This window comes from Dermochelys coriacea, chromosome 3, assembly GCF_009764565.3.
Source record: "Dermochelys coriacea isolate rDerCor1 chromosome 3, rDerCor1.pri.v4, whole genome shotgun sequence".
In the NCBI taxonomy this organism is placed as follows: domain Eukaryota; kingdom Metazoa; phylum Chordata; order Testudines; family Dermochelyidae; genus Dermochelys; species Dermochelys coriacea.
In genome coordinates, this window is record NC_050070.1 from 115,631,008 (window position 1) to 115,656,546 (window position 25,539).

The 25,539-nt window shown below is 39.3% G+C and overlaps 1 protein-coding gene across 1 annotated transcript in view; it reads left to right on the plus strand.

Moving 5' to 3' along the window:
* The window catches only part of MTHFD1L (methylenetetrahydrofolate dehydrogenase (NADP+ dependent) 1 like), a 245,749-nt gene that overhangs the window by 15,117 nt on the left and 205,093 nt on the right, over nt 1-25,539 (plus strand). The window contains 3 exon segments of the mRNA XM_043511198.1: nt 9,669-9,780; nt 14,374-14,453; nt 20,438-20,535. Of these exon segments, the coding sequence (XP_043367133.1) occupies nt 9,669-9,780; nt 14,374-14,453; nt 20,438-20,535 (290 nt within the window).

Sequence of the window (25,539 nt, forward strand, 5' to 3'; positions counted from 1 at the left end):
TTGCTTATTGATGAGGGTTCTACCCCTGCCCCTCCAGTTAATATTCATTAAAGTTAACACAACAGAGAGAAAAGCAAAACATTTAAATAATGCAATCATACTTGGAATTTCCTGACTTCTGTACATATATATCTATATTTGAATATATTATTGTGGGCATTTTACAGAGGTTTGCTTTGTGGTATGTATCATGGCAAGGCAAATTAATTTAAACTATTTTAGTGACAACTGTGATAAGTGTTTATTTTATACATCAGTTTTTCAGACAAGTTAATATGTCCATTTTCACTGAAGCATGAATCTCAGGTTTACCATTTTTTGACATTAATTTTAGCATTAGCTAGGAATTAATCAGACATGTAACTCAAGATGGAGCTTTGCTAGTTTATCATTTAAAAAGGAAGGCATTCTAATAACTGTTTTCCTCATTCATGTTAATTTGCTAATGGATATTTTAGTCATTTGGGCCTGATCCAAAGCTCAATATTGTGGATTGAAAAATTCCCTTGGATTTTAATGGGCTTTGGATCAGGTCCTGTACCTTCATTGCTTTTGTACTGCCTCTTTATTTCAGACAGTTTCTTTTGCAGGAACATTTTGAAGGAAATTGGGGAGTTGGTGTGTACTTTAAGCTGCTTAATTAATTTCAGTGAACATTTGTCATTCACTGGGACATTTCAGAGGTCACAAATACCTAAATGTTGCCTTCATTACCTTAAACATTACCCAGGAGATTTCGAAAGGAACAAATGGAAGTTAGCTGATTAATTCCCAGTTGCATTGTCTGCCTCTACATACTAACTTTCATATTGTCCTTCTGATCCTTAAAATTGTTTCCTGCATCCTTGCAAAATAAGCACTCTGGTAAAGTTTACTTTCTAATTATACAGTGAAAGCAGAATGCTCATAAATGGCAATAAAGTGCTTGGTTACAAGAATTAACCAGGGTACAAAAAGTGCTTGAAACATGCAAACAATTGTGTCTCACATGAAAACTCGTGTTATAGATACCATGATGATCAGTGCCTTTTAAATAGGCTTCTTAAAATAGAATACATTAAAGGCTGGCATGGCCCTAAGCTTGGCTTACCAGCTGCATTTTAGATTTATTTATTTTAATTTTTTTGTAAATTAAATCTTTTCCTGCCCCTCTCAGCATAGCAGAAGTAAAAGGACAGCTTTAACATTCCTGATTTTTATATTTTAATTAAAGATTGTGTAAACCATTCAGCCTTTTATTTTCCTCCTCTTTATTTCCTTTGATTTTGGTGCAGTGAACAGGCAACTACATTTCTGCATTAGAATTTGCTAGCTTGATTTTAGCTATTATAAAAATAATTGTCTTGTCACAGCTGCATTATGACCTAACTCTTAAATACTCCTGGATTTTCAAATAGTTATAAATGGACAATTCCAATATTTCAGAAAACTCTAGTACAATCATGTGCAACTGCCGTGAAGAGATACTATTCTATTTCCATTTATATTGTATGTAAAATAGGATTATTATGAACTAAGAAATATTCAAGCCTTTAGATAAATTAAGATAATCTATTATCCTTCTATTTATACTTATATAGAAAGCTCTTGCAGACGCTGACCCTTCAGAGTGGATTTGGCATACGGGGATGTTTTAATGACATAATTTTAAGAAACAACTAATATTGTTACTTTAAAAGCCAATAATCTGTTCCACTGTTCACAAATGATAAAAGGGAAAATGTAATGTATTTAATTGCTGTATGATACATTAATTTTCTACCAAGATTAGGTAATCCAGATGGTGGAAAACTATTGTATCTTTTAATGAAAAATACAGATAATTATTTTGCCAAAACATGAATAATACTTAGCACTCATGAGAAAATTTACTAAGACCATTTCTTCAATTATTTTTTGAACATGACCCATGTTGTGTCTATTTTAAAAGTCCTTGCCTTGTGTTCAGATTTATTGTAAAGAAGTCTAGACACACACACACACACACACACACACACACACACTTTTATGTGTCAACATAATAAAAGATGGGTAAAACCCATCTGAACTCTAGTTCACATTTTCAACCAAATGTAGGTTTTATTTAAGGTTTGATTTGGGTGCCTCCTTCCCTCTCTTTGGCCTCAAAGCAGGCCTGTTATCTTTGCTGAAACTCATCCTGGAGTTTCAGCCTATTTAGCTGTCTTTGTTGAGCCAGCTGTGGACTGTCCTTTCAAATCTCACAAGAACCAGGGTGGGACTCTATGATGTCTGACCCAAGCAAGCATAAAAGAGCATAGACATAAATGGAACAGCTGTCTAGAGTACAGCAGAAAAGAAAGATTATATGGGAATTTCTACTGATAATACTTGGTTAGATTACTGTTCTACTGAGTATGTGTTTTCAAGACATTGCAATTCTTACATGGTCATTGCTGTTTCTTGCATCTGAAATTTAATCAGGCATTCTAAAAGCCAAAGAGTAAGGATAGCAGAAGCTAGAAGGGGTAAATGTAGTGATCTGAGTTCTAGTCCCTTGCTCCGCACGCTGGTAGGACCTGGACAACATGTAAGCGTCTGTGGGATAGGGAGCACCTCCCATTAGTCTTCCCCCACCCTTTTTTTCTCCCTTTCCCCCCACCCATTGAGCAACCAGAATGAGCTGAGATCAGGCCATCTGAGCTAGGGCTTGTCAGTGGTGGGAGTTGAGGTTGGACATAAATGGAGAGAATCTTACTGGAAAAATGGTCTCTGCCTACTTTCTTTTCCACTGCCACTATCCTGTTTCCCCCTCCCCCCAGTTAGAGGCTGTATGTTGCCATTATGGATGGCACCAGAATAATAGAAACTGATGCTTGTTTCAGATGTGATGAAGAATATTATGATGACTTTCATAGAGTCACTGACAAATATCTCAAAAGCTGGGGAGGGGGCCATCGCTGCTGCTAACTAATGCTTAGAACATACTGAGCTGAAGCATTGTATCTACAGTAAGTGTATTTTGAAGAGTTAAACACTTCCTGATAACAGCATTGTCCCCTGTTATCATGGCTTGTTTTTATCCCTTTCTTTTGGTGAAAAATAATGATTTTGTTGTTGTTGTGTTCGAACACTTAATTAGTCAGTTCAGCTGTTACACATATGCTACAAATCCTAGTGGTGTTAAAGTGGGGACCACTGGTTTTTAATGTTCTCTGAAATTAGTGAAAACTCCTTTCCTTCCTCCAGCAAGCATGTGTTTGTATATCTTTCGTGTGTTTCCCCCTCCCCCCGAACAATGCCATTTGTCAAAAATAACTTGTATTCATTGTGTAGGTGCAACTGGAAGATAGTAAGGAGAGTATGCCTGGGTGAAAAAAATGAAAATTGACTACCTCGGTGAAGTCCAGATAAAATTTAAAACATTAGACCTGCAATGGCCACAGGGTTTTAAATGATTACTCTCTTTTTCTGTTTAAATCAGTTTTTGTATATTTATTTCCACTGAATTTGGCTGCAAGGAATTCCATATCTGCTTCTCCTTCCCTTCTGCACTTATTAAAACTGAAATAGTCCTACATCAGAACTTGAAAACCCATGTCTTCATTATGCCCATTTACATTTTGTTTAAAAAAATATTTTTTGTCTTTGATCATCTGCTTTAAAAATGGCTTTTGTAGAAATTAAGGAAATGAAATATTTATGCAACCCTTGCAGCAAAATAGGTTTTCAATTATCTGGAATATACAATTACTTCATATCATTACCATTAAATGTTTGGCTTGCCCTATCTGTATCGTTACTGTTATTTTAGTCTTTTGTTTTGGGAATGGGTGGTGGTACTTAATCTGCTTCTATTTAAATCTCATTGGAGAGAGTCGTGTTTTGTTATGAGGTAAGGTTTCAACTTATTTATTGGAACATGTCTTCCCAGTTGAAAAGCTTTGCCAGTGAGAATGCAAGAATCTACTTGAGAATCATTGCCTGTCCTTAAAATATTGCTTATTGTGGTATGGATTATTTCATGTGACATTTGTCATTCTTTCCAATGTGATCTGATAACAGTATGTTATTTTACCCTTTTTACAATATATACTTGGTTATTCAATGACTGCATATTACCGTTTGTCAATATCTTCTCGTTCTTTTGGCTAAAATGAAGTGTAGCATCTGTTTTGCATCTGATGCATCCTCCATCTGGGGACTATATAATGCACTTGCAGGGGGATACACTTGATGATTTAATAGGTTTTTTCCATCTCAAAATCTGATTTATTTCTGATTTAGGAGATTAGCCCTCTGTATGCCTCTATGAGCTTTTTTTTGAGTGATTTATAAGCAGTGGAAAAAAATAGGTTAAGGCAAAAAAAAAAAAATCATCCTATGTGAAGTGAAACTGAAATGGCCTGATGGGGTTTGTGCAAACCTCTGTAACTCTCCTTGGTCAGTCCATCAGCCAAGTTTATAGGAAATGGGTTTAAAAAAACCCAAAACCTGTTGTTGTAGCGCTGACAAAGACTATGGCTATAGAATATTTTATATGCTTCAGCTGTTGGTTTTCTTTTATGAATTGTGTTTAAACCCTTGCAAGGAAAAAAAAAATATTTGTTGTCCTTTCTCTTAGTGTAATTGAACATATAATATGTGGTTTTTCTTTCATTTTCTTTCTTTTAAAAGTAGGGGAAAGGAAATTATGCAGGAGGTTTATGCAGATGTTATAAATCACCCGCTTGAAAGTTGTTGGTTATATATGAGGTAACCTTTTAAAAAAAAAAAAAAAAAAGTCCAGCTGTTTGTGATATATTTACAGATGTATACAATTTTGGCCATCCAACCTGCTGTTTGCATTGGCTATAGAAATATTATGTTACTCTTGTTAAGATAGTTATGTGGTGTTATGATCTGTAGTCACAGAGATGAGAACAGCTGGTTAGGTCAATTGTTTTTCAACCTTATAATTGCATATATCAGAACTGATCAAATGCATTGGATAAAGGCTCTTTGGAATTCTCATTTGTTGAGATCCCGTATAGAGGTCTCAACCAATTCAAGGCCACAGTGCTAAGCACTATACAAATGTACAGTCCTTGTCCCTGTTATATGGCGTATACCCTACATATCTGAATTATAGCTGTATTTGAATTATACTTGAATTTTAACAGTTACAGTATTCATCTTTGTTTTGATGTGGAAAAGATTGGGTTCCTGTAACTCACAGGACCCACTATTTTTTACACCAAAACAGAAATTATTTCTTAGGGTGTAAGCACTCACTATCATAATCTAAAGTACTTCTAATATTTCTACTTAGTAAACTGCTTGTGAAATGAAAAGTCTTTGTAAGTGAAGCTGTAAGTCTTTACAAGCCTCTTGGTGGGTATGTGTCCAAAGAGTCGATCTGCATACAGTAATATGTATAGATCAGTTTGTAGGGATTAAAAAAATACCAGTATCCAGGAAAGAGCAGATAGTAATACAAGGGCCTGTGTGGTACCTCAGTTTTCTTGAACCATTGAGTCCCTAATTTGGTAAACCTGTACCACTCCTTAACTGATCCATGGTTACAGGTGCATGATCCAAGATTTAATATGGGAATACAATATTACACAATGCAAACTAAAATTTTCTCATTGAAATTCTTATCAACCAAAATGTATCTAAATAATCTCAACAGTTGCTAAGATTATGAAACCAAGGGAAGTAGATATTTAACTTATTGCTAACACTCACATTTTAGCCGCAGGAAGACATTAAATAGCCAAAAAGTATATACTTATTGTCTTTCACTTGCAACGTAGAGTATATATGTCTGTTGTCTGTTCCAATAAGGGAGGGATCACAAGGAGTCTTAGAAGAAGAAGATGTCTTTCTCAGAATTTTACTGCATATATTATTGAGAAGCAGTTTGAAATACTAAGAAAATGAAACCAAATAATATAAACAAATACAAAACCCATCTCCATTGCACAAGAAATAAGATCAGATTAAATCAATATTGAATTGACCAATGCCTATTCTAGCAGTAGCTATGTATGAGCGAAGGGTCTCTAATTAGATGAATCTTAATATCCTAGAATGAAGGTCAGGTATGCTATTGAGTAGTGTTTGAGATGAACACAAGATTCAAATTCATGAAAGCAACTTGCTCTCTTGTCCAAAGCAAGTCATGTTCTAAAGCGTGCATGAAATTTAACACACAAGATTGACTTCCAGTGTTGAACAATATCGCACAAAGATTGGGGACCAGATATTAATTTCCTTTCCTTCACAAGAGAGTTCCATGCAAGAATGAATAATTAAAACCAAAACGCAATAGAGCCTAATAGCATTGTGTTGGTGCCCTTAATTTTTAATTTCTGGTTTTCTTTTATGTCTTGAATAAATAGGATTATACTAAATAAGTTCTGCAAAACAAATATTAGTTATGTTTTTTTAACGTGCTCAAGAAAATGCATCAAAACTATTTTTTTTAAAAAATAGAAGTGCATTCTAAATTCAGCTAAGGTAACTGTAAAAGCCAAATCTAAATACAGAGTTAAAAGTTAAGAATAAGGTATTTTCTGCATGTATAACTCTTTGGACTATGATTTTAGCAGCAGTCAAAAAAGCAAACCAAATGTTAGGATGAATAAAATAGAAGATAGTACAGAAAATATCATAATGGCTTTGTATAATACATTGGTTCATTATCATCTGGAATACTGACTACAATACTGATCAACCCATTTCCAAAAGGATATTGCAGAATTAGTGGGGGTTCCGAGGAGAGCAACGAGAATGATTAAAGGGACAGAAAAACTCTCACATGAATAGATAGCAATTGTTCACCCTAGAAAATAGGTGAGTAAGGGAGACAAGATCAAAATATATAAAATAGTGAATGATACAGGGAAAGCAGGTTGAGTGTTTCTGTTCTCCCTGTTTCACAGTACAAGAACAAGGGGACAGCCAATGAGACTGAAAGGCAGCAAATTCAAACCTAATGAAACGAAATAACTTTTCATACAGTCAGTAATCAGACTCTGGAACTAATTGCCACAGGATGTCATCGAAGCCAATTAATTTAGGAGGATTCAAAGGATTTGGGCATTTGTATGAATAACAAGACTATCCAGTGTTACAGTAGTTAATGATAAAAGATTTTAGAAGGGATGTAAAACGTACTTCTGGGTTTAAGGCAATAGCTAACTCTCAAGAGCTAGGGTGAGACCATCATTGGGGCAGATTATTCCTCATCTACTGTGAGGTTTTTCATATCTTCCTGTGGAGCTTCTGTTTCTGGCCACTGTCAGAGACAGGATACTGGACTGGAAGATCCACACGTCTGATGCCCTATGGCTGTCTCAATGTTCATCAGGTCTCAGTGAAAAAGAAAATATACTAGGTCAGTAGGTAGATGGGAGACCTCCATGGGAAAATGTAGGGAGGTGTAGGAAATTGTGTTTATCCATTTGATGGAACCCTTAACTCTGTATACCAGTCTTAAATTTAGTAGCTGTGTGTTAACCAAGGCATGATGCAGGATGAGACGTAAAAACTACCTGTGCTTATCAAAGAAGACATTTCTCAAAAGAGTGGATGTTAACCGGTTCTGTTTACCTGGCCACATTCTGTTTTGAATAAATGTATTTTGTATATTTAAATTCCATGCTCTTTTAATTAGAGAAGTGTATTATTCTTCACTTACTGCCTTAACTGTTTGTTTAGCGGTGTTTTGTGTTTAGAAAAGGTGGGTGTAGTTAGTGGTAGGTGAAGTGATTCACATGAATTTAAGTTGCTGAGAGTTTTAGGATTTTACAGGGTGAGACACAATATATAAATGTAAGAGATTTCCTAGTGCCATTTAAAATAATTGTAATATTAATAATACAAAAAAAAATTATGGCTGGAATACAACTTACAGTGACACCAGTACATGTTATTTTAACTGTGATAGAACAAAACTGAGCTGGAAGCCTTGGGGACATTGATCACTCTAGAAAGGAGGCTGCCTGTTGAACGAGTAATGTTCCATAATAAGGTTGTTTGGCTCGCCTCGCTCCGCCTGCCTGGCACTCCTGCCGGGGAGCGGGGTGCGGGGGCTTGCCCCATTCTGCCTGCCTGGCATTCCAGTTGAGGAGTGGGCAAGCCCCTGCACTCCAAACCCTCTCCTCAGTAGGAGTGCTGGGCAGGTGGAGCGGGGCAAGCCTCCAATCTTGCTACGCCCCTGCCTCAGCCAAGCTTCACAATCATCATTGGTGAGTACAATATTAAATTGTTTGTTTATAATTATTTAAAACTCATACTGTATATACAGCCTTTTGTCTGGCAAAAAAATTTTCCCTGGAACCTAACACCCCCCTCTCTCCCCCCCAACCCCCACCCCGAATTTATTCTTATAGGGAAATTGGATTCGCTTAACATCATTTCGCATAAAGTAGTGTTTTTTATAAACATAACTACAATGTTAAGCAAGGAGTTACTATATCTGATTTCAGTCTGAATCAACTTGGTATATCCTCCAGTTGTTTTGTTAGTAACTCTCTCAGACCTCCCTTGCCTTGCAGCCTTAGAAAGAGGAAAAAAAAAGTTCAATCCTTTTTTTTTTCCCACCCCCCTGTTTTTTTGTGCAGATGCTAGAGCTGTTAGATTTCTCCCATTTCCACCAGATCCACCTTCCCCCTTCCTTGCCATTGGACAGGGCCAAAACTGCTGTTCTGATGGAATTTTTAATTGTTATTTCTTGGCAGGAATTTCTTTAAGATTGCATCACACCTGATTTGGCAAGGATACTAGGCAGTCTTAAGTCAGTTTGTAGTGAGGCTTGCAGAGTTTGTGACACTTAGCATCTATTGACACATCTTTAGTTATTTCCAAAATCTCTACTGGCTAGAAACTATTTCTGCATTCAGCCTTGATGCAATGTAAGGCCTGTCTTTCCATTTTGTGTACCTTTGTATATGTCTGTGTGTCTGCTTATAATTTAGGATACATGTTGTTCCTTATCTTGTGTAGATTCCTGTAACGTTTACAGTGCTTTATTGGAGGTAGTGAGGAAACAACAGCTTATGCCTTTGTTTGTTACTAGAAGGGCAGTGTCATGCTCTGTATTGTCCTTGACTTCATAGAGCCTGATAAAATCAGGGGCTTCTTTTGGTAAACATGAGTTAACAGGGAAAAAGGTTTTAATTGGAATTTTTTGAAGGCACTGATGAATGTAGGATAGCTGATCAGCTCTTGCGTTGCCTTCCGACTAATGTGACTTGAGTGTGTGGGGTTTTTTGTTTTCACCACTTTCACAAATCCAGCTTTGAGCAGTGCCTTGTTTTGCCCATGATTGAGATGTTCAGATACTTGTTTCTTGACCTAATTTCTAATCAAATGTTATCACATTCTTTCAACCCACATCTTCCACAAAACAGAAGTCCCTCCAAAATGTCCTGTCGCACAGCACTTTCAAGCACAATGGGTTTTTCAAGATATGATTTGCATGTAATATTATGGGCCCTGATTGTGATCTCGCTTTCCTGACTTTACACTAGAATGTACATATTGATTTCAATGGAGTTATTCCTAATCCTCAGTAATGTAAGAATCAGCCTGTAGTCTGTATCTTTTGCATTCACTTGTGGATACTGTGAGAAGTTAAGTATAAGTTGGGTTTGAATGTTAAGTCTACACTGCGTGATATATTCCTAATTTTAGAATATTTTTGTTTGTCTGGTTTTTAGCTTCATCAGGCAGATGTGGTGGTGGTAGGCAGTACCAAACCTAAGGAGATTCCAGTCAGTTGGATAAGGCCTGGAACAACCATTGTCAGTTGTTATCCTGACTTTTTATCAGGTACGATCAGTTTTAAAATGGTATACCACTTGAAAGAAGTGTAAGGGATACAAGGATAAGTACAAGATGTGGTAGCAAAGACCTGCAAGGTTTAGAATAAGGCATTTAAAAATAAATGTATATGTATTGTGTGTATGTATGCATGTATATGAGTTCATCCTTTCTGTACCTGATATTTATGATCTTGGGGTTATGCAGGCAACAGTTGATGATCTTACTAGCTTAATTATCAGTATTATAGAATGTACATTATTCCTGGGGAATTCTGTGCCACTGAGCATATGCAGAATTTATGTCCCCTGCAGATTTCTTTGCTTCCCTGCAGAAAAATCACTTTCTGATTGGGAAGCAAGAGTGGTCATAGACCTTCCCAGCAGTATGTTTCGGGTACCCAGGGCTGTTGGCAGAGAAGTAAATCACTCTGGGACAGAGGGTGGGACTGGGGAAGACCGGGCTGGTGGCTCCTACCCTGCGCCAGGCTCAGTGGCTAGTCCTGGCTTGGCTGGGGAGGATGGGACATCATATTCCCCGGCATGGAATTTGGGGCCGTGTCAGATTTCTCCCCTGGCTGCAGGAAGTTCTGCAAACTCTCATTAAACCCAACTGTAAGCTAAATTATCTAATTACTTAGTTAATTCTTCTAAAAGGTCATATTTCTTGGTAGTAACTTCACCATGTAATCATACATGACGTAGTAGAATTTGATTATGATCTAGATGTGCTTTTTTTTTTTTAAGATGCCAGCAAGTGTTGGCCATTCTTCTTCTTCAATGATTTATGAAAGAAAGCCATAGAGATTATTTGTTTGATGATACATATTGAAGAGTTTGAGTAATTAGTCATCTAAGACTCTATCCTGCAAACATTTATGTGAATAACTGCAAATGTGAGTAGTCCTATTAAATTCAATGGGACTACTCAGATGCGTAAAATTACTCACATGCATAAATGTTTCCAAGATCAGAGTTCAAAGCATTACGATGAAAATAAATTTGTTTATGCCATGCAGCTCATCTTATTTGTAGTATAGGAGCTTGGATCGAACAAGCCTAAGTTTCAAGACATTAAAATAAAAACGTTTAGTGCAAAGGTATACTACAAAAACATTTGAAATTTTACTGAAACAGCTAGCTACTATAGGAGTAAAAGTGCATGATTTTTAGACATTGAGTCAGGATTGTAGTTGAACCTATTTGAATAACATCCCCAGAAAGTTCTAATTGTCACATAATAATACTTAGAACTTGTATGTCGGGATAAATGGATCTCACTTTCTGATGTCAAAGCAATTGACTTTTTAAAGTAATCTCTGTAGTTCACAGTAGAGCAATGTAATAATTTCTATTATAAAATATGTCGTCTCACACTCTCCCCAAGAACAAATTACTTGGCTTTTTAGTTTTATCCTTCTACCTTCTGTGTCGTTTCATATAATTCTAACGATTTGTGGTCACCACCATAATGTGTACAAAACCAGCCATTGCTCCCAGGTCACTCTTTGGTTTGTTTTTTAATTTAAAAAAGCTAAATTATAGGCATGAAATCTATATTTGATTCAGCTTTTAAACAGAAAGTGAAAGCTAGGAGACCTACCTAAATCCTATTGAAAGCCATAGCAAAGCTAGCAAGCTATTTTTGGTAAGCAAATCCTGTTTTAAAATATTATAATAACCCAATACTATTTTAAATAAACAGATCCTGTTCATACCGTACTAGGGAACTTTTAGTGTGCAGCTGCAGGGTCCACATGGACAGTTAGTGTATGGCACGCCAGAGCACTATAGATTTACACCTTAACTTGCCATGCACTAACTTGCTGTATAGACTTGCCCCTTAGTTAGGGTTCCCAACTTTCTAATCACACAAAATTGAACACCCCTTTCCTACCCCTTCCCTGAGGCCCTGTCTGCCCGCTCCCTCTCCCTCACCCTCACTTTCACCGGGCAGGAGGTTGTGGTACGGGCTCCAGGATGGGGCCAGAAATGGGTTCAGAGTGTGGAAGGAGGCTCCGGGTTGGGGTAGGGGGTGAGGGCTCCATCTAGTGGGGTGGAACTGGGGATGAGGGGCTTGGGGTGCAGGAGGAGGCTCTGGGCTGGGGCCGAGGGGTTTGGAGTGCAGGAGGGGAATCAGGGCTGGGGCTGAGGGGTTTGGAGGTATGGGAGGGGGTGCAGACTCCAGCTGGGGTGCAGTAGGGGGCTCCGGGCTGGGGCAGGGGGTTGCGGTGTGGGCTATGGGAGGGAGTATGGGTGCGGGAGGAGTCTCAGGCTGGGGCAGGGGGTTGGGGTTCGGGAGGGACTGTGGGGTGCAGGTTCCAGGAGGGGATGTTGGAGGGGGCTCAAGGCTGGGGCAGAGGGTTGGAGTGCGGGAGGGAATGTGAAGTGCGCGCTCCGCCCTGGCAGTGCTTACCTCAGATGGCTCCCAGAAGCACCTGGAATGTCTGGTTTGTAGGTGGAGGGCTCAGCGCGCTGTCTGTGCCTGCAGGCACTGTCTCTGCACAACCAATGGGAGCTGCAGACCTGGTGCTTGTGGTGGAGGCAGCGTGCAGAGCCCACATGACTGGAGCCACCAATGACCCTTTTCGACCGGGCGTGTTCCGGGCAAAAACTAGACACCTGGCAACCCTACCCTTAGTCTTATGCTTCAGTTCCACAGTGGTACCTAACAGGATAACAGTTCTTTCCTATCCCACAGGAATATTGTGAGGATAAATACATTAAAAGATTGTGAGGTGCTCAGATATGGCAGTGTAGTCCTTATAGGTACCTACGATAGATATGTTTCAGAGTAGCAGCTGTGTTAGTCTGTATTCACAAAAAGAAAAAGGGTACTTGTGGCACCTTAGAGACTAACAAATTTATTTGAGCATAAGCTTTCGTGAACTACAGCTCACTTCATCGGATGCATCACTTCATCGGATACATTAGAGCATGTAGCTTATGCTCTAATAAATTTGTTAGTCTCTAAGGTGCCACAAGTGCTCCTTTTCTTTTTGCGAATACAGACTAACACGGCTGCTACTCTGAAACCTGTGTATTTATACACATGCTAATCCCTGCATTGATAAAGAAGGCATATTAAGCCAATTCAAATAAAAACTTGAAATGTTTCTGTAAAGCACAGATGTCTGAAAGAGAGGGGAATTTAACTTCATCCCTCCTACTTCATTTGTTGTTCTGGCAAAAATCCCAGAATGGTCTGTGCAACCGTAGTCAGTTTATGACTGACAGACTGTTATAACTTCCAGTAAATTGCACAGGATTCTAATCTAAAATTGTAGAACACCATAAGATCTGGTTTAAAACAAGAAGTGTTAACACAAACGGAAGATCTTTTAAACATTTTTTTAATATGTGTTTAGTGTTAGGAATAGAATCTCTATTATTTAGTTAGCTTTGTCACTAAGGTAAAGGTGCTTGATGAGGTAGCATTTGAGAAAGTGTTTGAAGATTAATTGAATTAGGCTAAATGTGTATGTAAACACAAGGTCTTTTGGTGTCTTAGTGACTTCAGTGTTCTAAGTAGGCAGGACATGATGACTAACAGTACTGGCTAGAGTCAAGCATTGTGTGAGCAGTTGGTGTTCAAATTTCTCCACACGCTTATGTCAGCATGCCTTTAATTCTGACCCACAATGTCCCTGATGTTCTAGTTCTGAGACTTTTTAAGAGAGAGAATTGTGCCAAATTGTGTAGTTGTTTTTATGATGTGCACAGATGGTAATTAGAAAGAGACAGCCTGACTGGGTCAGGATTTGAGCTCTGGTTCCCCAAGGTATAAGACTAATGCACTTTTATTATTGTAATGCCTAGAGTCTGCATTCAAGATCAGGGTCCCATTGTGCTAGCTAAAGTTCAGATTGAAAGATGGATCTTAGCTTGAAGAAATCACTGGCTAGATATAAGGCAAGAAGCAACAAGTGGGTTGAAAAAACAAAAACAAGGATAATGGGAACAGTGACAAAATAATACATTGACATCTAATCTAATTCATGACCAGTGAAAGACCTTGTCCTACAGGAAGCCAGTTGTAGCCATTGGGTTGACTGTGCAGAAAGTCTGCATTAAAAGTAATATTGGTGAAGGAAACTTGCTACTCATTAATGCCAGAAAACTTTGTCTATTCTGAGTCTAGATTATAAATCTGATTGGCTAATGGTGGTAGTATTTTTTTTATGATCATACGCACATATTTCTTAATTTCATTACCCTCTCAAAGTAATATGGACAGGGAAAGGCAAACTAAAAATCTTTTCCCTATTTGTCCAATGGATTGTTTCAAATATGTGTAATTTTCCAAATCCTAATGCATTCTGTAGCTTTTTGCACAAATGGCACATTTTTGTGAACTGAAACTGGTTTCCCTTGGATATCTAATATATGTACACTCCCACACCACTCTTCCAGTTGCTGTCCGCTTAAAATTAAGGAGACAGTGGTAGTTCAGCAGTGAGGTTGTTAAATTTGGAATAAACATTCAGACCTCAATTTTTTTATTTATTTATCTTTTTGGATGAAGATGTCTCTCCAACATGTTTCTGCCCATTCCTACTGTCAAAGGTCTCGTGACTCATTGGTGCAATGTTTTCTTTTACAGGGGAACATGGTTATGGTCAAGATTTAAAGTATAGTAACCAGTCGGCTGTAGGTCCTCTGACAATAGCAATGCGGATGCAGGTTAGTATGACCCGAAAGTGTGTAAAACTCACTGTGTTTATTGGGCTCTAGAGTTCACAGTCTATGCACTTACAGCTGCAATTGGACACGTCTGGCAAATTTAAAAAGAGGGAAAATTATGACCTGCAACTGCCTTAATAATAAAAGGAGTACTTGTGGCACCTTAGAGACTAACAAATTTATTTGAGTGTAAGCTTTCGTGAGCTACAGCTCACTTCATCGGATGCATTGAGCTGTAGCTCACGAAAGCTTATGCTCAAATAAATTTGTTAGTCTCTAAGGTGCCACAAGTACTCCTTTTCTTTTTGGGAATACAGACTAACACGGCTGCTACTCTGAAACCTGCCTTAATATAATCAATGAAATTCATTGGGTGATTCATTTCTGTTTTATTTATCAAAATTAAGGTAAATGAGGGATTAAAATCAAAATACAATAACAATGATAACTGTAACAAAGCTTGATAAATAGATAAATAGATTTGTAGATTGATCTATAAAAATAAGTTAGGCACAAAGTGATGGTGAGGGAATTGTACTTAAGGCTGCCTGCAATCCCACAGTTTTATGAAGAGTAACTAATATTTGTGAAGTGCTATGTAAATATAAAGTCAGGAAAAACGAATCTGTCTGAATATCAAGTATTTTTGCCTCGTTTTATTTCACAGTCAAGCGAGTTTAAAGACTGAGCACACACTTTAGCTTTGACATTTTGGGATTTTGTTCGTGTCATCACAGTCATGTTAAAATAATTTGGTGTTGGCTAAAGCTCGCTTTGATTAATTTGTCCATGTTTCTAAAATGTGCTGATGATTTAAATGCTTTTCCTTGGATTTCTTCTTATATTGAAGTAGTAATATGTGAATGTTTTGTATTTACTTGAAAGAAGGGCTGTTGGGTTATGTTGGCACTACATAATGTTAGCACACAGATGTTTCAGAAATTAAATGAATGTTTGTTATGTGTAGCAGAATAATGGGAGTACCCTAGTTACCTGCAGTTATAATACAGAGTTATGCTTATGTACTTATGGTTCTACTATGCATACTAACCAGCCTGCTGCATATAGGTTCCCTGCCATGCTCACAACTTTGGCCTTGGCTACACTTGCAAGTTAGAGCTCATTAAATCAGCCCCAGGTGCCCTAACTCGGTCCACAGTGGCAAGGCATTTAGAGCGCCTGGACTCTGCAGCTGGAGCGCTCCTGGTAATCCCATTCCACGAGAAGCATAAAGCTTGCTGCGCCCCGGCTGAAACATCTGAGTGTCCATGTGGATGATGTGTTGCATTACTGTGCAGTGATTGGCCTCCAGAAACGTCCCATAATCCCTTGAAGTCATTGTGGCAACTCTTGTCATTGTGTTGAATTCGGCTGCAGGCATGCGGATATGCCCTTTCAAAGCTCCGTTTCTGACAGCCCGCATGCTTATCTGCTCTGGGACAAAGCAAACCATTACTGTGGAATGCTCCTGCTGCAGAGGCAGGCGTGTGTGTGTGTGTGTGTGTGTGTGTGTGTGAGAGTGAGTGAGTGAGTGAGTGCGAGAGAGAGAGGCAGGGGTGGGGGCTGATGTCACGGTTTCCCCCTTCGCTCTGCCATTGACTGAACTTGCAAGACAGCATGCTGACACACTCTCTGCCCCCCATAACGCAGTCTCTCCCCCCCAAATACACACAACACACTCCCTGTCACATTCCACATACACACCCCCCGTTTTGAAAAGCACACTGCAGCCGCTTGCACACTGGGATAGCTACCACAATGCACTGCTCTCTATGGCTTTGCAAGAGCTGCTAATGTGGCCACGCCACTGTGCTTGCAGTTGACTGTTTGAACACATGGTAGTGCTTTCCCTGCTGCTGTCTCTGAGGGCTGGTTTAACTCCCATCACTCTACATCTGCAAGTATAGCCATGCCCTAACATGATCAGTAGAGCAGAGGTCCGGAAAAGTTCTTTTCCTGCTTTATTACCACCACATCCACATTGGTGGTGGTGAAAACAGAGTAGGGAGCATTACTACACTCAAATGCACAGATGCTTTGTTGTCATACAAGGCTGCAATATAAAAGTAGTTTTGAGTATGCAGTCCAAGGGCATGTCTTCACTAGCAAATGTTGAAGTGCTGCCGCGGCAGCATTTTAATGTGGCTGTCTAGTCGCGGCACCAGCCCTGGGAGAGAGCTCTTTCAGCGCTATTAAAAAAAAAAAAACCCACCTCCACGAGGGGAATAGCTCCCAGTGCTGGGAGTGCAGATGTACACTGTCTACACTGGCACTTTACAGTGCCGAAACTTGCAGTACTCAGGGGAGTGTTTTTTGACACCCTTGAGTGAGAAAGTTCCAGCATTGTAAAGTGCCAGTGTAGACAAGCCCCAAGTCCCTTTCATGTACTTGTGCTATTTAAAGCCTCTCTGTGCTTGAATACAGTGCCTCTCTCTGCTGCTGCTAAGAGTTGAATAAATAAAGCAGAAAAGACAGGTTTCAGAGTAGCAGCTGTGTTAGTCTGTATCCGCAAAAAGAAACGGAGGACTTGTGGCACCTTAGAGACTAACAAATTTATTTGAGCATAAGCTTTCATGAGCTACAGCTCACTTCATCGAATGCATCCGATGAAGTGAGCTGTAGCTCATGAAAGCTTATGCTCAAATAAATGTGTTAGTCTCTAAGATGCCACAAGTACTCCTTTTCTTTTTACTGTAAGGAGAGCGGGGGGGGAGGGGGAAATTTTGTAGTGATAATCAAGGTGGACCATTTCCAGCAGTTGACAAGAACGTCTCGGGGGGGAGAGGGGAATAAACATAGGGATATAGTTTTACTTTGTGTAATGACACAGCTCTCCAACACCACTTTCTACAAGCCATTACCCTCTGATCCCACTGAGGGTTACCAAAAGAAACACCATTTGCTCAAGAAACTCCCTGAAAAAGCACAAGAACAAATCCGCACAGACACACCCCTAGAACCCCGACCACGGGTATTCTATCTGCTACCCAAGATCCATAAACTTGGAAATCTTGGACACCCCATCATCTCAGGCGTTGGCACCCTGACAGCAGGATTGTCTCCTTATGTAGACTCCCTCCTCAGGCCCTACGCTACCAGCACTCCCAGCTATCTCTGAGCCACAACGACTTCCTGAGGAAACTACAATCCATCGGTAATCCTCCTGAAAACACCATCCTAGTCACTATGGATGTAGAAGCCCTCTACACCAACATTCCACACAAAGATGGACTACAAGCCGTCAGCAACAGTATCCCCGATAATGTCACGGCAAACCTTGTGGCTGAACTTTATGACTTTGTCCTCACCCATAACTATTTCACATTTGGTGACAATGTATACCTTCAAATCAGCGGCACTGCGATGGGTACCCGCATGGCCCTACAGTATGCCAACGTTTTTATGGCTGACTTAGAACAACGCTTCCTCAGCTCTCATCTCCTAATGCCCCTACTCAACTTGCGCTACATTGATGACATCTTCATCATCTGGACCCATGGAAAAGAAGCCCTTGAGGAATTCCACCAGGATTTCAACAATTTCCATCCCACCATCAACCTCAACCTGGACCAGTCCACACAAGAGATCCACTTCCTGGACACTACTGTGCTAATAAGCGATGGTCACATAAACACCCCCCTATATCGGAAACCTACTGGCCGCTATGCCTACCTACATACCTCCAGCTTCCATCCAGACCACACCACACAATCCATTGTCTACAGCCAAGCTCTACAATACAACCGCATTTGCTCCAACCCCTCAGACAGAGACAAACACCTACAAGATCTCCATCATGCATTCTTACAACTACAGTACCCACCTGCTGAAATGAAGAAACAGATTGACAGAGCCAGAAGAGTACCCAGAAGTCACCTACTACAGGACAGGCCCAACAAAGAAAATAACAGAATGCCACTAGCCATCACCTTCACCTCCCAACTAAAACCTTTCCAACACATCATCAAGGACCTACAACCTATCCTGAAGGATGACCCATCACTCTCACAGATCTTGGGAGACAGGCTAGTCCTTGCTTATAGACAGCCCCCCAACCTGAAGCAAATACTCACCAGCAACCACACACCACACAACAGAACCACTAACCCAGGAACCTATCCTTGCAACAAAGCCCATTGCCAACTGTGTCCACCTATCTATTCAGGGGACACCATCATAGGACCTAATCACATCAGCCACACTATCAGAGGCTCGTTCACCTGCACATCTACCAATGTGATATATGCCATCATGTGCCAGCAATGCCCCTCTGCCATGTACACTGGTCAAATTGGACAGTCTCTACGTAAAAGAATAAATGTACACAAATCAGACATCAAGAATTATAACATTCAAAAACCAGTCGGAGAACACTTCAATCTCTTTGGTCACTCGATTTCAGACCTAAAAGTGGCAATTATTCAACAAAAAACCTTCAAAAACAGACTCCAAGGAGAGACTGCTGAATTGGAATTAATTTGCAAACTGGATACAATTAACTTAGGCTTGAATAGAGACTGGGAGTGGCTGTGTCATTACACAAAGTAGAACTATTTCCCCATGTTATTCCCCCTTCCCCCCCCCGCGCTGTTCCTCAGACATTCTTGTCAACTGCTGGAAATGGCCCCCCTTGATTATCTCAGAAAAGGTTCCTCTCCCCCTCCCCCCACTCTCCTGCTGGTAATAGGTCACCTTACTTGATCACTTTTGTTACAGTGTGTATGGTAACACCCATTGTTTCATGTTCTCTATGTATATAAATCATCTCCCCACTGTATTTTCCACTGAATGCATCTGATGAAGTGAGCTGTAGCTCACAAAAGCTTATGCTCAAATAAATTTGTTAATTCCTAAGGTGCCACAAGTACTCCTTTTCTTTTAAACAGTTGACACTTCTTTTGTAATTTGAAGAGAGTGGGAGAATTCCTTTATTTTGGAGAGAGAATAGTAAAATACTGGCCTGGAAGAAGAATACCTCCCAGTGAATAGCCAGAGATTTGAGTGCCATTTGTGCTGAATGACCCTGCCCTTCCTTGAAATCTTGGTTAAACAATGCAGTAATAAGAAAAGGAGTACTTGTGGCACCTTAGAGACTAACAAATTTATTTGAGCATAAGCTTTCATGAGCTACAGTTCACTTCATCGGATGCATTCAGTAGAAAATACAGTGGGGAGATTTATATACATAGAGAACATGAAACAATGGGTGTTACCATACACACTGTAACGAGAGTGATCACTTAAGGTGAGCTATTACCAGCAGAAGAATGGGGGGTAGGGGGGAGGAGAACCTTTTGTGGTGGTAATCAAGGTGGGCCATTTCCAGCAGTTGACAAGAATGTCTGAGGAACAGCAGGGGGTTGGGGGGGGTCGGTAAACATGGGGAAATAGTTTTAAAAATAGTACACAAAGTAAAACTATTTCCCCATGTTTAACCTCTTCCCCCCCACCCCCCACTATTCCTCAGACGTTCTTGTCAACTGCTGGAAATGGCCCACATTGATTATCACTACAAAAGGTTCTCCTCCCCCCCGTTCTCCTGCTGGTAATAGCTCACCTTAAGCGATCACTCTGGTTACAGTGTGTATGGTAACACCCATTGTTTCATGTTCTCTATATATATAAATCTCCCCACTGTATTTTCCACTGAATGTATATGATGAAGTGAGCTGTAGCTCATGAAAGCTTATGCTCAAATAAATTTGTTAGTCTCTAAGGTGTCACAAGTACTCCTTGTCTTTTTGCGAATACAGACTAACACGCTGCTATTCTGAAACAATGCAGTAATAGTTTTTCTTTATTTCTAAAGACATGGAATTGGAAGATCCTTATGTTGTAGGTATGCCTACTACAATCCTTTGGATAGAGATTATTTTAGCAGTTATGAAATCATATGTTTAGGCTCTATCTAATTGAAATAAAACTTTTGAACATTTATAATGCAACTGTCATACAGTGTGTTTTTTTTTTTTTCTCTGTGAAAGAACATGGTAAAAACCAGTGAGAGATGGATCCGGTCTCAGCAATACAGGGAATGGAACCTCCATTGCTTGAAACTTCAGCCCCTCTCCCCAGTGCCCAGGTAATAAGCATAATGAGCTTTGGGCAAGTGGTTTAAGCATTAAACTGAATCTAATTATGTCTCTTTAAATATGTTTGTCTAGTATACAAAAGCAGCTATTCTGCTTATTTGTTTCTTCTGTTATTGTGTCACTAAATATCCTGGTATTTAGTATTAGTTATTTTTTATAAGTGGAAACCAGTTTATGAATCCTAAAACTGAAAGGTGAACTGAAATAGTTCCCAAATCAGTGGCATCCCAATTCCGGAAAGTACATGAGGACATGCTTAACTTTAAGCATGCATATAAGTCTCAGTGACTTCAAAGGCACCTGACCTCATGCATAAGTGCTTTTCTGTTTAGCCATGTTTTCCTGAATCGGGGCCCAACAATAGGTTTGCAGACTTGAAGAGTTACAAATACATTCTTTTGTATAAACAAATTATTTTTGGTCAGTTCCTCTTTCATTTACTTGCTTATGTTCAGGCCTTCAGGGATCCATGTTTACATTGCAACAACTGCTGACAGCAGGAGGAATGTGGCTCTCCGCTTTGCTATTAGTATAAAGTTGTGTGTGTGTGGTGTGGGTGAGTGTGCACTCGCGTGTGAGAGAAACTTGAGGGCTTGAACCCAAGTTATGGCCAGTAGGAGTCTTTGAAAATATATTCATTTATAATTTATATAAGTCTGCTGCTGAATGTAGTGCATTTTTAATGTTTAAGGTTAAAATTAGTACATGCTTTTAAAGAAAGCATTTCACTTCACCTTTAAATGTCTGTTTTAACAATTTAATTGAAACAGATTCAATTTGTAACTTAAAACAGATGCCAAAAGAACAAGCATTTTATAGAGTGCAGATAGAAAGAAAAAAGTTGATATCCTGAGGCTTTTAATGGGCAAATATATACAATTTCAACCTTTTCATCCTTGAAAACTGTCCATTAAAAATGTAGCTAAAGAAACAATAGATCAAACTATGCTTCATGCCATGGGGTAGATGATGATAAAACTTGACAAAAAAAACTCTGCTTCCCTCCCCTTTCCCCACCACCATATATAAAATATGTTACCAGTGATAGGTTTTCCATTTGTTTAATTACTGGAACTTTATGGTTGTAGCTTTTTTCCTTTTAAATATATAGTTGCTTGCTAGGGCGAAGGTATAAAATATTCTTTTACAACAATACACAATTTTATATGGAAACAGATGGATTTTTCATTGAAAACAAGCAAGAAAGAAACATAGGAACTAAAACAGCGAACATCTGCCTTTTTGCTCTCAAGGAGCTCTGGGGCGTTAATTAGATTCATTTCCAAAGACATTGTAATAAATTCTCAGTGTGCATACTGACTAGATGTAGAGATTTTTTTAATCTTGTATTTGTAAATTCCCAGTGTAATTTACAGTGTAACACTGTTGCCAGCAGATATTTAACTAACTAGTCTTGTTCTGACAGAAAACCTACTTTTCTAATCTTTTTGTTTAGTATCAAATATGCAACATTTATATATATTGAAAATATTTAAATTAACTATTTAAAAACTGGCTATCCATGTCAGATGTTGAAAAAAGTTGGTACATATGAATATATTTTAGTCCAACTAACATTACCAAAAATTTCTTCAGGCTTAACATGTTGATTAAAAGTTGTCCTTTATTTCCCATGTTTCTTTCATCCAGAAATCAAAACAATACATTCAGCAACAACAAAAATTGACCCTCAAACATTTTTTAGGTAACAATAAAATAAATTTGTTTAAAATAAAGCTAACATCTATAGATAGGATAAATATGTTAAGCTATTCTGAATGTAATGAGTACAATGGAAAATAAAAATATATAACTTATTAATAAATGTAATACTTAGCAAAGGAATATGCAGACATACACGAATGCAACTAATTTTTAATGCATGTAGGAAAGTACAATTGGAGACCTTTCTAACTTTTTAAAATAAAGTAAAATCTTTCTTTAAAGAGCTATGTTTTATACAGTGTTGTATGATGTGTACTTGGAAGTTATTGAAACATGGAAGGAGAAATTATATTTTTGCTTTTATCTCCTTCACCATAAAACACATACACGAATTCCAAGAACAGTAGCTGGTCAGACCAAACTGCTGATGGAGCTATCTAATTGGAAATTGTACCCATTGGAGCATTAGGGTAACCTTTTGCCAGGTAGACACATAGTAAGGGAATCAGAAGAGACAGTGAGTTCAGTGAGGCTGTAAGGGCCAGATCCAAAGCCAATCAAAGTCTATGGAAGAATTCTCAATGACTTCATTTGCTTTGGATCAGTCTCTCTTGATTTCTCTCCCTTCCTCTGTGCTGAATGCTGCAGTTCTCTGTGTGACTGTTTCTAATTGGATTAAAGTTGTTCTGCCCCTTTGGTTTATATTCCCTTTACCTGAGCAATCCTGCCTCAGGCACTCAGCCTGTCCCTTATTGCTGTTTCTAATGCTGAATTTCAAGTATGTGAAAAACCAAAAACAGTTAGTAATGAAAACTGAAGTATGAGGCTTAAGCCGTCTGGAAAAACCTGCAAGTAGCCCTGAACGCAAAATTCAAAGATTCTCTCTATTAATAAAAAAGGAAGTTGTCTGTTTCATAAACTACAGTTAAATCATATGGCTTCCGTATGAGGTGAGATTAATAAGACTGGGACTTGTCAGCTTGGAAAAGTGACGGCTAAAGGGAGATATGATTGAGGTCTATAAAATCATGACTGGTGTAGAGAAAGTAGATAAGGAAGTCTTGTTTACTAGGGGTCACCACAAGAACTAGGGATCACCAAATGAAATTAATAGGCAGCAGGTTTAAAACAAATAAAAGGAAGTATTTCTTCACAGAACGCACAGTCAACCTGTGGACCTCTTTGCCAGAGAATGTTGTGAAGGCCAAGACCTTAATCCGGTTCAAAAAAGAACTAGATAAATTCATGGAGGATAGGTCCATCAATGGCTATTAGCCAGGATGGGCAGGGATGGTGTCCATAGCCACTGTTTGCCAGAAGCTGGGAATGAGCGACGGGGTGGATCGCTTGATGATTACCTGTTCTTTTCATCCCCTGTGGCACTGGCCACTGTCGGAAGACAGGATACTGGACTAGATGGACGTTTGGTCTGACCCAGTAGGGCCATTCCTATGAAGAAATAAAACATTTTCCTGTATAGGTATAAGGGTGATGCATTTCTGCTCAGGTAGTTGCTTCCAGAACTGAACAACAGAGCGCAGAGGGTGTAGGAGACTTTGATTTTGATCTCAGCAGCAACTTTTTTCTATAATTGCATAATATACCGAGGTCCATTAGGAAAACGTGATGGTTTCTGGATCTGATTATAATCCTCTGTGTGCTAGAAATATAAACTGTAGGACCAGTCTCCTTCAGCCATTAAAAAAATGTTGTAATTGTAGTAGTACTTGTGTTCACTGTGCCATAGACACAGATGGATGTCTAGTAATATTTTCTATCAAAAACATTCTGGAGAATATTTGTTGACAGAAATAATTAAGTGGCTAGACATAAACGCTTAAAAAGCCTTGTTTATATTCACCAGTTATAGTTAAGATATAAGTGCCAAATCATTGTAAAGTCTTTTCTTGCACCATCTTGTGTGACAGGGCAAGGCCAGATGGCTATAGGAAAGTAGTGAGAAACAGGTATGTTAGCCCCAGGCTAAACAAATCCCTGTTACCATGGTAACCAAATGGCAGTTGCTCCAGGTTAATCAAGATCCCTGGGGCCAATTAAGATCCTTCCAGAAAGCAGTGGAGACAGCTAGGTTGACTGGGACACCTGAAGCCAATCAGGGGCTGGCTGACACTAGTTAAAAGCCTCCCAATTAGTCAGGTGGAGGGCGTGTGTCAGGAGCTGGAGGAGGAAGCCACGCTGCTGGAGAAACAGAGCAGTACAAACCTTATCAGGCACAAGAAAGGAGGCCCTGAGGTAAGGGTGACATATTGAGGATATTGAGGAAGTGGGGACTGCTGTGGGGAAGTGGCCTAGGGAATCATACTCCATAATCATCCTGTTTCCAAAAAGTCAGCTACCAAGAGCTGCTACTGTCAGGGTCCCTGGGCTGGATCCCAGAGTGGAGGGCAGGCCTAGGCTCTCCCCTGCCCTCCCCGACTAATCACTGAGAGTGGGAGACAACAGAGACTGTGCGAGGGAGGATAGCTTCTCCTCACCTCCCTTGCTGGCTTATGATAAAATGGCTCAGTAGGCTGTGACCTTTACCTCTAGAGAGAGAAGGGCTACATGGAGGGTCACAGTGAGCCTCTGAGGCTAGTGTAATTTGCCAGGAAGTGCGGGACCCACTGAGACAAGGTCAGAGCTTTGTCACACTTGTTAATAGAGGAGTGATCCTGTTGTATTCAAAAATAACTGCATTCTGTTGGATGTCTCCATTTATATGTAACCTCCCTGGTAAAAGGCTTTCTGTTTGTATTAAAAAGCTGTTTTCCCCCAAAGGTTCTTAAGAGCTCTTCAGCGAAGGAATGACAACAGCAGTTATTTTGCTTAGGTAGATCAACTGATGGAGGAAGGAGATTCTACAGAATTTTGTGTGGGAGTCCTCTCTGTAAGGAGAGGTGAAGGAAGTAGAGAGAACTTAGAGCGCTACAAGGAATTCAGGAAGTCCATGTTTAGGTTGTTATCTCTGAAATTACAAAAAGACACTAATGATGATTTAATACACAATTCTGTATAGGAAGTTCAATATCTTAAAAATGAAATAGAGTTGAATGAAAAAATATTGCCAGCCACACTTTTGTTTCTCTTTGCTGCTCAACAGTGTCAACTTGCAGATCCATATGGTGTCCCAGCTGCTGAAATTAGCATGTTTCACTCCCTTAAATAAACCGGATTCAAATCTTATGCTCAAATAAATTTCTTAGTCTCTAAGGTGCCACAAGTACTCCTTAGCTTTTTTTTTTAGTACATATTTATAGAGTTTGATGCAGAAAAGCATAGAAATACTGAAACTATCCTTTATGCAAGAGGTCTCTTTGCTATGCACTTTT